This window comes from Trichoplusia ni, chromosome 20 (assembly GCF_003590095.1).
Source record: "Trichoplusia ni isolate ovarian cell line Hi5 chromosome 20, tn1, whole genome shotgun sequence".
Classification (NCBI taxonomy): Eukaryota; Metazoa; Arthropoda; class Insecta; order Lepidoptera; family Noctuidae; genus Trichoplusia; species Trichoplusia ni.
In genome coordinates, this window is record NC_039497.1 from 709,301 (window position 1) to 725,247 (window position 15,947).

The following is a 15,947-nucleotide window of genomic DNA, read 5'->3' on the forward strand; positions in this document are numbered from 1 at the left end:
CATATGTAGGTACTATGGTGCTTTTCCGGTAGATCCCCGTGCAGTTTCCAAATGACTGCAAACTTTATAATAACGTCCATAAGGTTCAACATTATTTGTAATATTTTAGCCTTACAAAGACGCAACTAACAGCTGTTCTCTCAGTGTGTTTTTAACCTTAAAAATGGGGAAAGACGTCGTAAATAAATAAAAACAACCAGCTAAATAGTTTATTACAATAACTAATCATGTTGGATATACATAAATACTTTAAAACATATGTATTTTATAGCAGTTGGTTCATCTGCAGTTAAAATTAACCTTATTAATTAATTAATTAGGAAGGTAAAGAATCAGAGACCAACGAGTCAGTGCCCTATTAATTTCATCAGGCGCTTAGAAAAAAAAAGATTTTAATTGCATTTTACATTAATTATATCTCAAACACTGTTTGGTCCTCATTTTAAGCAAGGATTGCCTGTATTAAGAGAGGCCATTCTCTCCACTCCAGTTTTATTGAAACACTTTTTTAACTATGTATTATTTTTTTAACTAAACGTTTTCATAAATTCCTAGCCTCCGCAGATCAGTAAACAAGTTCTACTTCCCTCCACTGCAAACGGGAGACTGAATAGAAAGGCTAGCTTCAGAAAATAAAATAGATTTTATAACAACTGAGTCAGCCAGTTGCAGTTAGTCAGATATCAGGCATCATATAACTACAAATTAATGGGTCCTAAAATTATGTTACAAGCTATCATTTAGAAGGTAAAAATACTTCAAAAGAATTTGAAACCGTGAATCTGCTTAGCAAAATTGTAATATTTTGAGATATAGTACTATGGATATATACCTACATATGAAAGTTATGATATGTTTATCTTAACCAAATTCTGGCTTGCATTTAGCATTTATCGCGGCAATGCTCACCGCCAGCCTTGGGCACATAGTTTTTTGTTTATTTTACATTGATTATTTATTTACCTTAAGTAGCAAGAACGAAAGAAAGATAAAACTTATAATAAAACAACAGAGAAAGACAAATATAAAAAGTAAAATAACAATTCAAGGTATCCTAATTAAACAGAAACTCGGATAATTTCGCATCCGCTGACAAAACGTTGGCTTGCAGTGTGAATGGGCCATCTGAAAGACAACATGCTGTATAAGATACTTATATCATTCAACACAACGTACGTCGGAAAAATGCTTGAACGTCTTCACTGTTACAAAATGAAAATTAACAAATCAATTTTAAATGGCCCTTTGGCCTCATAGCATTTTTGTGACTTTCATCTTGGATAACTTTAAAGGGACAAGTGATGTGCATTTTGCGATGCTGTGGATGGAAAAATAAACCAGCGCTTTTTTTTAGTCGTACCTCGCGCATTTGGTGCCTGCTAAATTTGGTTCCATTCAAAATCCCTATTTCATACACAAAGCGATGTAAAATGAGTGATCTGCTGAAAGTAATCTGTGATCTTGCAAACTCGTCTGATTTTGCTTGTAATATATAATATATCACCATTTAAATTTAGTATCAAATACCGGTAGAATCATACCATTATCCATTCTGCCAATGACATCAAATTCCTAACTAACGGGGGATTACCTATGCTCGACAGATAGCTAAAAATAGTCGCTAAGTAATACAATCGTAATAATAATGTATGCATATGGTAACAGGACGTGATACGCACCGACTTTAAACCATTTGTTTCTAGGGTACCCGGAGTTTTCCCGTGATGATGCGATTGCCTCTCTTAGTGCGAAGGCCACGCTTATAGATAGACATGTTGGAGGCTCGGCAACCGCTAAAAAGAATTAATTCAACACTTGAAAAAAATGTTAAATGAATGAAGACAATCCACTCAAAATGTTGAAGTATTCAACACTTGACAAAAATATTGTTGCGTAAGAGAAAAAAAGATCTATTGAGACCTCTGATGTCCAGTGCTGTAGATAGGTCCAACTAGATTTACCAGAATCCTTAAGCAGTTGCTTAGTTTAAATAAAAAATACAGTGATCTTTATACGTGAAACAATGTTTAGTACGAATTAAGAAACACCATTTTTAGTACGTCATAAAATTGTCATGGATATCGTCTTCTTCTTTAATCATATAAAGACACTCTTTATTTCATTGCAACCTTTCAATTCATTCCAATTAGGAACACATATAATTTTTACGGCAATATTTACCTCTAGCACCCAATGTTCCCACGGGGTTGTAAGAGTTCTTTCTGAGTTGTATCCTAAAGTCAATCGGTATATCTTTAGTGAGAGGCACCTTGTAGTACCAAGTGCGGTCTGTCAACAGCTCACCAGTTTTCTCGTCATAAATTAGTTCCTCGTGAGTCCAGTAACCAACGCCCATAACGAATGCACCCTCAACCTTTATACAATAAAGAAACATTTTACTAGTGCAGTAAGAAGAATTATCTAGAGATGATGATAAAGAAATCAATAATGATTAATAGGCACAGTAGTTTACGCATTTAATAAAGGGAAATTGATTTAAAAAAAAAACAGAAAGTTCAACTCTGATATTAGCAACATCTGAGATAAAAAAAGGATTAAAAAAACAAAAACTTTACCTGACCAATATCCAGCTCAGGATTAGTACTCGTACCAACGTCTTCTACAATATCTACCCTTGTGATGTCATGTTCTCCCGTCAGTATATCAAGTTCTACCTCAGCTAGTGCTACACCACCACACCTGTACGGCGCCTGATCATTAGCAGTAACTCGGTAACTACTCTGTAGGTTTATGCCTCTATTGAAAGCAGTTTCCACTAATAACTCCCATGTAGGATCAGTCAGAGTGTCCCTTATAGCAGAAATACGGTCCAATATAATTTGACAGCACTTAATAGCTCCAAAACAAACTGACTGAGTCGTCCTACTGCTGCCAACAGTAAAACTATTAGGAGTGGTCGAAGCAGTGGGGACTGAACACCTCACCTTCTCAATGGGAATGTTTAAGGTGTAAGCAACGGCTTGTATGACTTTCGTATTGATGCCTTGGCCAATTTCCACGCCAGCGTGATGAACGACGACACTTCCGTCACCGTGGTACACAGTGAGTAGCACGTGGTAGTCAACGAGAAGTGGTACAGGCCAGCTCATGAAAGCTACTCTGAGTCCACGTTTCTTCCATCTATTAAGTTTATTGAATTGTTGGACTTCTTCTTTACGTTTCTCATATTCCCCGTCTCGGCGCAGTGTTTGTATCATCTCTATGACATCAGTGTACGCCGGCTGGATGTTACTCATTCTAACTTGAATAGGATCACGCTCTACCTCATATGATATCCGTTCCATTATTTGCTCTGTCATCGATACCGCCTCCAGTGTTCCTGTAAACGTCCAACAATTTTCATATGTAAATACATGAACGAGCAGAATAAAGTTAGCGGAGTTTTATATTTACCTGGCGCTCTTTTATAAGTATTAGAAGGTGTATCAGTTGTTACATTAAATATTTTGTACTGCCAACGCCTATTGTCGTAGCAGTTCTTGATACCGCTTAGTACTAGAGAAGATATAGGTTCACTGACGACGTAACCGTTGTCTTCGTACAGATGGTACTCCATGTATTGGATTTCACCGGAATCGCTTACACCCAGCTATGAGATAAAAGATGTTAACAGACACTATTTTCAGTTGTGTGAAATGTTAGGTGAGTTTACGATACATATTCTTTATTACTTACTTCAAAGTCTCGTGTACAGGGTAGTCGTCTTCCAACTACTCTTAAGTTAGCTTGAATGCTCATTACAAACCGGCAGGGTCGGTTCATCAGATGAGAGACTAACGCACAAGCGACCGCTACGTGGTTCCCGCGGCTAATCTTAGCTCCATAACCTCCACCACAACGAGGCGCAATTAAACTAATTCTGTGGAAAAAAAAACGTGATAGCTCCTTACAGTAACACATTTCTTGTGTAATTCTGTAGCATAAACTAAATCTATCATACCTGTTTTGCTCAACTTTCAATGCTTCTGAAATTCCTACATGCGTAGAATCTATCCACTGAGTGCTTGAAATTACTTCGAGACCTTCGTCATTTGGCCTCGTGATAGCTGTTTGCGTTTCCATGGTGTAATGGTATTGGGCGTAGATGTCATCAGATCCTTTCAGAACTTTTTGGACATTAAGTCCTCGGTCTCTTGCAGGAAACACGAGAAAGAGGCTAACACGACTCGGTTCTTTCTCTCTAGCGTCATTGATAGTTAAAATGGGTTTCTTTTTATCTACTCTGTAATTAACCTTTACAAGTAATGCTGCCCTGTTTGCCAGTTTCTCAGTTTCGGCAACGATCAGTCCAATAGGCTGGTCGTAGTACTTAACAGTTTTCTCAGCAAATACTTCTTCTGGTACCAATTGAGATGGAACTCGTTGAGACAGAAAAGAATTATTGCCAGGGATATCTTTAGCTGAGAAAAATGCCAGAACTCCCGGTATTTTCTGAAACAATTTAGTTGTTAAATTATTAAAATACTACTAATTAGTGGTACTAAATTCAACTCTTTAGACTACATACCAAAGCCGGGGCAGGATCGATGCTTTCAATTTCTCCAGTACAGATATCTGACGTCACAAAAGCGCAGAACACTTCTTTAGGTTGAGTGGCCAAATCATTTGAATAAAACGCTTCGCCGGCACATTGTATTAGTGCTTCAACTTTCGGCATGGGTTCATTAACAGGCCACGTAATCGGATTGGTATCATACATTTGAGATCCTTTTGACAGCGGTCTTGTTTTTCTTAAGTCTCTGGCGCCAGAACGATACCAAGGTTTCAGCTTCTGCTGCGGAATCAGTACCAGCAAGCCCTACAATTTTAAGAAATTAGGATAGTGTGCTTTACACATTGCTGAAAAATAAGTAACATTATACAGTTACCTTATAAAATAAGCCAAGAGCACATTTTTTCCTATATTCAGGCTTCATCTCACCCGCTATGTCTTCAACTATCAATTCACCTTCTAAGACCTTGAGAGCTTGTTGCAGCACCTGATTAGTGAATATTTTCTTCTTACAAAGAAACTCTTCAGTTTCTCTGGCGTGAACAAATTTCCCTGAAAGGCCACCCATCACTATTCTAGCTGACAGAACGATGTCTTTGTTGTGGTCATCGAACTCGTACAAAAACGCAGCGTTGACTTGCGCGTGCGCATTTTGAGCACGAGACATGATCTGAAAACAACAAATAGCATCCGATATTCAGTTAGTATTTCATAGTTTTTGAGTTATTCCTTTCAGTAGTATTAGCATATTTACCTTAAAAGACACAAACTGGTAACGCGGTGACAGTGGTGGTATCTTCACATGAACAATCACTCGGCCAGTCATATCCAGTGAGAGAAATTGTTCCGGTGTCACCTCAATTGATGTGCCTTTGTGAACTAAAACAATAGACTTTCTTTAGAGTAAACGTGCCAAATATTTCATTACGTATGCAATTAAAAACGTGAAATATTATAAGGTGATTAGGTAAAATAATTCATCTGCATCCATCTGTATTTTAAATAAAAGCCAAATATTTTAGCTAATACTCAAATAAATAAGGAAATCAAACCTATTATCAACGTGGCTCTAATAGTTTCAAGCAAAAGGAAAATGTCCGATGAGAACTTTGGATGACGATGTTTCGTCATCAAATTTCCAGCAATTGTTCCAATCTGAAAAACATATTCAGTGAATTTGTAAGCATTTCGTATTATACTTGATTATAAAACGAGAAAGGTAAAGAAACTCTTGGTTATTTAAAAATGTTAAATTTTTCAATGACCTGATGAACACTTACATTTCTCACAGGTATATGAGCAACCAAGTCTAAATGTTCATAAAGTTTCATCAGATAATGAAATTCTTCGCGTTGTGTCGACACTTCTTTAAATAGTTGCATGAGGTCAGTCAGCGTTGTGCCAGCACCGACTACCAAGTTTTGGTCTAAGTAATGTCCTTTGAGATCTTTGATTGGCTTAATATCGATCAGAACTCTTGGGAAGACTAAAATTGGCACGGCACCTGCAATAAACCAATCATCACAATATAGTATTTAATTTAATAATGGGGTTAAGCCTTATACCGTCCATACAATTCCCATTTTAATTTAAAAAAACAAACTGCATTAAATAATTTTCTAGTAATGTAAGGAACGCTCACCTCTTCCGGTATTGCCATTAACCAACATGTAAGATTCATAACCTTCTTTATCCAAAACATCAAATATTTCACTAATTTCATTGACCCTGTACCACACGTGTCCATCTTTCAAATGTATCACCTTAACATGTGGGGGATCATTATTGACCATACACCATTTCTCTTCACAATTTTGGCAGTCTTCTTTCTTGCATATATACAGGTCTTCAATATCTTCAAGTTTAGGAGGTGGTTTTGGTGCATCTTTGGCAAAGCTTTTGAACGCATCCAAAATCGGTCTGCTTCCAGTGCACCTGCACGTGTTGCTTCCAAAAGAATTTTCTATTTCGTATTGTGTCAGATCGTACTTATGTGCTTCTAGAAGACTGTTAAGACAAACGAGAAAAGTAGCTTAATAGCTTTCGGGCAAAATATACGTTATTTTTTATTGCATTAGAAATTGGTTTACCATACCTGAATTAATAATAAATATACCAAAAAGTATGTTAGACTACCTGTACATGCTCATGACAAAGCCGGGGCTGCAGTACCCGCACTGGGTGCCGTTGTACTCGGCCAGCGTCTTCTGCACGGGGTGGTAGCCGCGCGCTCGGTCGCCGATGCCTTCTATCGTAGTTATCTCCCAGTCTTGGCATGACGTCACTGATACTAGGCACTGGAAACATATAATTATTTGTTTTTTTTATATGTATACTAGCTGACCCAGCAATTTCGTCGCTTGGTGTGAGCAACCCTTATCACTTAGGGGTATGAAAAATAGATGTTGTTCTATTGTCAGACCTACCCAATATGTATACAAAATTTCATAAAAATCGGTCGAACCGTTTCGAAGGAGTACGGTAACTAACATCGTGACACGGGCATTGAAGAACTTCATCCTTGTATTCCGGGGGATTTCAAAAACATTCATATCATACATCTAGACTCAGCAGAAACATTTGTGGAGCCCGCGACACGTCGAGCTCAGTTGGTTTGACCTCAACCACTCGGCTATCCGTGCAGTAGCTCTAAATCATTTTGTATTTTCTCCAATTTATAGAAATATTGCCACTTACAGAATTGACAGAGAAGGTTCTGCGATGGGGGTCGCAGACGGTGACGGCCACGATACAAGCTCCGCAGCCACCCTCCTTGCACATGTACTTGGTGCCACGCAGGTTCAGGTGGTTCCGAATGTAGTCGTTCAGGGAAGTGTCCGAGTCCACCTCGTGACCCACTGCAAACGAACATAGCTTTAAAGTTTTAGACAGTCTGAAACGCTTAGAAGGATTCATAACCTATACGTTCAGTCAATATTCAACGTAATATGAAACACTACACAAGTCCATTTGGCGGTTTTCAATTTATTGAAATCGTAAATTTACTGTGAAAATTTGATAGATGATAGAGACAGATGGCTCCGCATTTAGGGAAAAGGTTTTTGTTTTAAACGTAAAGCTTCAGTGATTTATTAAATATCTACATTGATGATGGTGATTAAAGCATTACACAAATCCAATATTAAGAACAGTAATAAAGTTGCTAAATAGCCAAGTGCGTTGATTGGCTGAACCCAGAGGGACAGGAATAAAACCAGATTCAAAGACATGAGGCTTTGCCAAAAATTTAACTTTCAGAAATACTTGTAGCCTATTTGTTTCAGAATTATTATTATTGCTGGAATTTCTAACTTTTGAACCAAAAATGAACAGTTGATGAATGTGGTAAAAACGCACAAACCTCTACACGAGAAGGGATTTTAGCAAAGCGTATAAAGGAAAATCGTCCTTTAAATCGTCCACTATTTTCACTATTAGAATTGCCACTATTTAGAATATTACTCCATCAAATAATAACTATTACAATAATTACTAACAGCAGAACAGGAGAAAAATAAAGTCATAGTTATGTTAATTATTTTTTTCAATAAAAGCACACATACCAGAGCACTTGTCCCCATTCACAGAAAACGTAATCCTATCCATATTGCGTTAGAATTAAATCAGAACTAGCCGAACTAGCTGTTTAATATACACAGTTTCGCATGAAACGGTCCCTTATTACTTGGCATTAGCCGTAGTCGATACGCTGCATAAAGGTGCAGTATTTCTCAATATATTATATTTTTTGATAGGTCAATAAAATCTGGAAGCAGAAAATAAGTAGCATTTAGAGGTAATGTAAGGCTTCATTTTTTTCACCTCCGAATATCTGTTCATATTTTTTTTACTTCCGTCAATCTTTTGTGTGATGAAATTTAATATTGATGAAAGATTGTTATCTTTTGTCATCTTTCTCCAACTTGAAGAATCTGGAATTCTCTTAATAGAAACTGATCTGAGAAAATTCGCCAAAATATTATTTTTCAGAATTTGGCACGTAAATTATCAACTAGTACCCCACTGATGCTACATTTTGGAAAATCATCACCAATTATTTCATGTAATAGGAGAATTCGACCCATATAAATGAATTCAATAAAAATCGTACAACATCTTCATTTATACATGTTTCATAATTAAACACACATTTAATATCTAAATTAACTATAACTTTAAACTAATATACAATGTACAAATGTGTGCGGATATAAGTAATTGACAAAATCCGGCCCTTATTGTTCTATTAGGGCTGCAATTATTGCATCCGACGTGTTTGATAGAGTAGTATATAGCTTGATCTGGTACTAAAACGACTAGATTTTTTTAACTACATAGTTATGCTCCTGACTTTGCTCACATTGGTATTGGAAACACTTCTCTGCGAAGACGGTAGTTATATGCAGAGCTGTGTTAGGATCAAAACGTCTAAAAGTAATTTACTGACTTAGTAAGTGGGATAAATTAAGAAGTACAACAACACTAAATAAAACCTTTTTTCGAGAAATGGATGGATGAATTATTTTATTGCTTGAATGATTTATACCAACTACAAACTTGCCGCCCCTTATAAGGAATGGTATGGCAAGTGAACGTAAAACTATAAGGATAAGAAACCAAACATATAATTTTGAAGGTGGATAAACCCCTTATTTTTGAGTTTGGCAAATAAACGCAATACCTGAAAAAAAAACGTAATTTTGCCGACCGAGGCCGGAATTAAATCGACCCTTTGCAAAGTAGTTTTTTATGGAAACGGGAAATAAGAAAATATCTCCTGCTAAAAGCTTAAATTACCATCAAGTAATCATAAAAGTTATACAGATAAACATTTTAATTAATTTCGACTAGATGTTGAAAGAAATAAACCTTTGTATCAGCAAACGTTCTCGAATGCCTCGGTGTGTGAAAGTGTTGAATGCCAATTCCACAACCATGCACACCCTCTGCATGCCTTTCGTAATGGGAAAACAGCACCGAAAACCGCAAAAAAACGTCATAGAAGAAGTGTACTTTTTAAATTGTATTTACCCGGACCAAATCATGAAATGGGACTTTTCGACCGACGGTTCGATTAATTATTTTTTACAAACATGTCAGATTCAATTCGGCATAATGTCCAACAAAACTATCTAGACAGTAGACAGTTTAAACGACAGTGATTGACTCTATTATGTTCAAATGTTAAATTCTATTAGTTAAACATGCTTTAGTAAAAGAAACAGTAAAAAGGTAAATGTTTAATGAGGCAGTATAATAAAGTCATTTTTATTAACTTTTTTGTGCATTGCTTTTCATGTTTGTCCCTTTTTATACCTCATGAAACAATATATATATTTGATAGGTTTGCAAAGATTCTTATGTGTCACTTTATCTCGAGTCGTGCACTCATTCCAAAAAATCGTGAGCAATATCGAAAAATGTGGAGGCATTGTTATATTTGTGTTTACGTATAGACAAATTTATATTGCTAAAAAAATACAACCACTAGTACGTTATTCAATTTATGCATAATTTTAATGGGAATAAGTTCATTCAACCTTAGGTTTTCTCCTTCATAAATCACGTGTTTTTTTCAGCCAAAATACAATAAATAACGTTTCATAATGAGTATTAGATCAAGTACCTAAAAACGATTTTATTAATCACTTAATTGCCTATCGTGCACAATTAATTAAAGCGATAAAACAATTACTTAGTTTTAAATATTCAAAATATTATACGTCCAGTGGGCATTGAGGCAGTAAGTCATAAGTTGATAGGCCAATGGGCCATTAATTGTAGATAAAGATTTATAGCCAAAAATTTAATCGCAATTAATTTGTACTAGAAACACATAATGCAGTACCTAATTTGAATATTAAAATTAGTGTTTCCTGTTAATTCAGCGATGTACCACAGCAGTTCAACGGCCTGCCCTCAATGCAATTAAATACTCTGTGCGTTAATTAAACTACGAGGTAGTAAATGCTTATAGATAAAATATTAATTGATACAGCTTTCGCATATTTTACACAAACGCTAACATATCTTTCCCTTAAAAGCAAAATGAACGCTCGTCGTGTAACGTATCGTGCGGTTGAACATACATTGCTGGCGATGATTCAACACTTTTGATACCAGAGCACGACGGCTTTGTAATGTATTGCAAATTTCTCGAATTTCTCACCACCTTTAAATGTAAAGTTGAGTAAAGCCGCAAAATCTGCGAAGATTTGCGTACGTATACCAACACCACAACCATTTCATCTTTTATTTTATTCTATGAAAAATGTTTATTGAGGAAAATTATAAGTTACATGTACGTAATATCCAAGCTACTCTACGTCATCAGACCAATTAAAAAATATTACTAAGATATCCTTCTTTACCTGCTAATATTATATGGACTTAATTAATTATAAGATAAATTTTATATTATCATGGCATTGCTGCCTTGGAAATTGGGTCAGCCTGTGGTGTGGAATGCGGCATGCATCAAAAAATGTCTTATAAACATTATTTTTGGTTTTATGTTTTAATATTGCATATCATAGTTTTATTGAAGATCCTCTGACGTAAATCTTAAATAAAACTTCATATATTATATACCCTTCTCCCATTTAAATAGACTACGGTTTAATTAACTTTTATATACGAATACTGAAGCATTTGTATATGTGCCCTCGTCTGTAACACCAAAGAGATATTTTTAAAATGTTCTAAGTTGTAGCGAGCTAAGGAAATAATTTAAATATGTAGAATATATACTTCAAACAGGTACTGTGTTCTTGAGAACGCATACAAATTTCGACGATAAATAAATACATTTAAGTACTAGACTTTAAAATCTCCGAACTTAAATAAAAATATTTGTAGAGTCGTATCAAGTTTGGTTCACAGTCAATGAATAACAAAGCATATTTCCCCGCGTCACTGGAAGTAGTGTTATAAACCGATAAAAAACTAACACTACAACAACTATATACGTAGCGATTTTAAATTATTCATAAACTTGGATGGTTTCGAGCTTAAAGGAAAATAAAGTGATCCCAGTCTCACAGCGATTGTCGGTGTGACCATACATGTTGCTACAGACGCAAAAATGTCCAACGCAAGCGAATTAAATAATACAACGCCACTCGACGATGAGTTTCAAGAGAACTTAGCAGTGAAATACGTGTGGCTTTCCGGAATATTGGTGTCTTCAATATGTTTTATAACCCAATTGGTGTTGCTGTATCTACGGCCGAAGATAAGGAAACTGGACCAGAAGATCCTCACTCATCTAGCCGCGGCGAGGTTGATGAACACAATTCTGGAGTACGTGATGACGCATATTCTGTTCAACATTTACACGAGGGACTTAACGTTCGCGCTGTACCTGCAGACAGACATCGTCCTCGTCTGCTGGATGTTCATCTACACAAAGAACTTGTACGACAAGGTAGTGCTAGTGTTTGCGTTGCAACAACGGAACTTTTTGGTGCTGTCTATCCTCATTTGGGTCCTCACCATACCGCTAGGAGTGCTAAACCCAGTATTCATACAGTTGGAAATCTATGATGTCACGTACAAGGCGTACGCGTGGCTCAAATTCATTATTTTGGCTGTCAACCTGCTGCTGTACTGCAAAATATTCTACGTTATCATTACAAGAAACAGGAATTCTAACAGGAACTTCACAGATATCATCAAAACTTGTGTGATATCGTTGATTTTGGTATGTATAACGAGTTTGCAAGTATTCTTAACGGATATCTTGACATATTTCGAGTCAGGAGATGTAGTTACCGATATATTTTGTATATTAAACTCTTTCCAAGTGATAGCAGTAACCATAATTTTCCTTATTTTGACCAAAAACTGCGTTTAAGACAACAAATTGTCTTTAAATGAAGAAGATCTCTTAAGACTTATTTAATTTTATCAAAAACGTCTTGAACTTTATTAATACTTAATTCAAAGAGTGCCACATAGTTGTTAAAAGTATTATTAAGTACTTATGTAAAAGAATTTAAAGTACCTAAGTAAAATTAAAAAAAAAATACATTTTTTGATTTTTATTCCTCAATTCAATCTACTTTTGTTTTACCTATTTAATAGTATTATTATCTTAATTCTAAACATGTTTTGTTTACTTCGAGAACCAGTTTTGGTTTGGGTCCATGAGACCGGTTTGTTTTCCGTCTCCCTGTCCTTGTACGTTGTAGGTTTCTGCACAAATTGTAACTCTAATTGAGTCATAAATGTAATTGTTATTAGCACTGATTGAAGGTACATACTTAATAGCCACGGGAGACCTATTTAGTAAACGATATTCCTGACTATTGAAGAAAAAATACAAAAAAATACGAATCTCAGCAATCGTTTCAACACACTAGCCACATTAAAATATAGAGTTAGAAATGAATAGACGAAGTCAAAGAAAAATGAATAGTATTTTTATGAATAGCCAAAAAGGTCAAGTAAATGCAAGAAAACAAAGAAAAAGAAACTTATTTTATACCTGCCCCTCTAGCCAAGTGACATCTCTACAATCGTAAACGTCAATAAATAATTCTCAAATGTATCGAGATGATATTCCATTGCTAAAAGACACTTGATATTGATCTATCTCCTCCATACATTCGCGTGCTTTCTATTGGCGTTACGGATTGTAGAAATGTCACTTGGATTAAGGAGCTATGACATTAAAGTGGCAGATGAAGAGGAGGGCTGTACCCAATATTGGCATCGAGCTAAAATAATAATCATCATCATCCTAGCCATTTCCCAACTATGTTGGGGTCGGCTTCCAGTCCAACTGGATTCAGCTAAGTACCAGTGTTTTACAAGGAGCGACTATCTATTCTCCTCGACACAGTTACCTGGACTATACGAAACCTCTTAGACTGGTTGTCAGACTTTCTAGCTTCTATCTATCTATCTATAATAACTGTCTCCTGACTGAATAACAGCCAGGACCCCCAATTTAACGAGCCTTCCGAAACACGGAGGAACTCGGTATGACAAAGATGGTCATCCATCGAGCTAAAATAATGATGATGAATATTGGATCCACTGAATGTCAGACTGGTACTGACTAATTAATGACTAATTTGCAAGAAAACCGCACCGACACAGGATGAGAAGATCCTACGTAGGTCTCGGTCCACGACACCAGGAAATAAGTCACAATAATCATTATGCTCGTATATTAAACTAAAACCCGTATTACAAACAGTACCTATCTGTAATAACAATTATTTAGTTATAATCTACTATTAACATGTATAAATATTGTGTTTCATTGATTAGAAGCTGTTTTTTATCAGTCGCTTTGTTAGCTGTTATCAGCGTATCAGGTTCAACTCCCACGGGTCAAACAATTATAATTTATTGTTCAGTTTTAACTGACAGTAGGTATTTTTAATTGTATGGATTCCCATCGTTGTTCTATAGGACTTTGTAATATTACTGACGGAAGTATTATACATAGTTATTATAACAATAGCTTTTGTTTGGTGGATCCTTAAAAAGACATTCAATATTTTTGATGCAATATACCAAACCCGACTATTTTTACCCATCCAGAGATCTTAATCATGCAATGGAGGACTGGGGAATGAGACAGAGGACTAATGATTAAAGTTTGATATAAACGTATGACAAGCATTTTTGAACGCTGTTCTGATTTTTGGTTTTGTGCGTGTGACGTGAATGTTTCTAAAACCCCCGATAAAAAGTAAAATTACATTGAATGGGAGTCATTTTTGCACATGTATGTAATTTTCAACTCAAGTGGCAACTCTACTATTTGAAAAATCTATCAACATCAATCATCAAAATTCAATTTTTCAAAATCGGTTTATTAGAACCTGAGACTTCCCTTAACAACGTCACAAAGTTACAAACTTGACCCCTTTATAAGATAAGCAGAGATAACACTAAAGTCGGGTTATTCCCTCTTTGGAAACTTATCTTTCCATGTTCTTATTTTCCTTAGTTTCGTAACCGGTACGGACGATACCCGGTGTGGTGTTTTCCCCGCGTATTAACCAAGTCATTGCGTATTTCACATTTTCTTAAAGTCATGTACCTTTAATCAATTAAAATATTTTTTTACAATAAATGAAACTAAACTAACATATACATTTTTAAAACTATATCAATATAAAAAGAAAAATATACATTATTTATAAAGCGTCAAAAAATACATCTTCATATTTGCCAAAGTCGGGAAACGTGCCCAGAAGGCTGGCTGCATTGCCACGTTGTATGGCAATGCTAATTCTTTGGGCAAATAAAAATGTACCTTTAATTATATTTCTTGTCCTATTTGTTTATTTTATTTTATTTGGGGAGCTTACGGCTATATTTACACATAAGTTTAACAACATAATACTAGCATATGCCAATTGCAAGATTCCACAGATGGTAAGAAAACATTACAGGTGTTGTCAAAATTATACAGATCACACGAGCGAGAAATTACTTACTTATAAAATTATAACTGTATTTTGGGTTTTAAATAATAAATAAATGCGACAACATACATTCTTCTGAACCCAAAGTAAGTTGCTAAAGCACTTGTGTTATGGAATTCAGATACAACGAAGGTACCACAAACACCCAGACCCGAGACAATGTAGAAATGTGATTTTTTACATTGACCCGACCGGGGATCGAACCCGGGACGTCAGAGCAACACCTTGAAACCGGTGTGTACGCCACTCGACCACGGAGGTCGTCTTTTGTCTTGTATAATTATTTAATCAATGCTGCAATAGTGCCTACCATTTTATCGTAGTATTTCATAAAAACGGTATCTTCATCTATGAATAAAACTCCTAAAATAGTGTCCAAGAAGAAATTCGGAAGTAACTACATACATCATATAAAATATCGCTTTCAACTTATATTAGCTGCCTATTTTTTTTTTGGGTATTGATCTATTTTTACACATAACTGTTATAAGCTAACTTAAATTATTCAAGTTTATATTATTTCGATTTGTTATATGCTATAATAACGGTGTCTAACTAGAGCTAGCTAGCTAGAGCTAGAAATAAAAGTCAAAGATGCCCAAAAAAAATACCAAATGCGACAAAAGCAACTCCTATTTGAAGTTTTCGTAAATTATTTTAGATACGACTTTCAAAGGTTAACAGACCTTAAAACAGGTGCAAAATAAATATTTCAAAACATGGAATGTTCTAAAATATTTATTTTGCCTTTGATTTACAAATCAAAAGTTTCAATAAATAGGTATAATACCCGATGTGGTTTCTGCTTTTATGACGTCAATTATATTATAGTATTTATCTAACTGCGATAATGAAACTGGTATAAAATAATTGCTACAACAAGCAATAACTGTGGTGATATTAAATATATTCATATCAATGAATGGTTGGACTTATGTGACTGGTTTTCCTATTGAGTTTTTATGGTGAATACTTCTGGCTTTAGA

General features: G+C 35.4%; 1 protein-coding gene across 1 annotated transcript; it reads right to left on the minus strand.

Annotated features, from left to right (window-relative positions):
• Window positions 1-1,017: 1,017 nt before the first annotated feature.
• On the minus strand, window positions 1,018-7,337 carry LOC113503884 (indole-3-acetaldehyde oxidase-like). Its single transcript, XM_026886019.1, has 15 exons — window positions 7,211-7,337; window positions 6,650-6,810; window positions 6,156-6,520; window positions 5,794-6,017; window positions 5,566-5,668; window positions 5,268-5,392; window positions 4,890-5,183; window positions 4,529-4,819; window positions 3,962-4,452; window positions 3,697-3,880; window positions 3,415-3,610; window positions 2,577-3,340; window positions 2,182-2,374; window positions 1,680-1,793; window positions 1,018-1,125 (listed from the first exon to the last, which is right to left on the minus strand). Exons 1-15 carry the CDS (start codon window positions 7,292-7,294, stop codon window positions 1,055-1,057), a joined length of 3,660 nt encoding a protein of 1,219 aa, XP_026741820.1. The 5' UTR covers window positions 7,295-7,337; the 3' UTR covers window positions 1,018-1,054.
• Window positions 7,338-15,947: the final 8,610 nt, after the last annotated feature.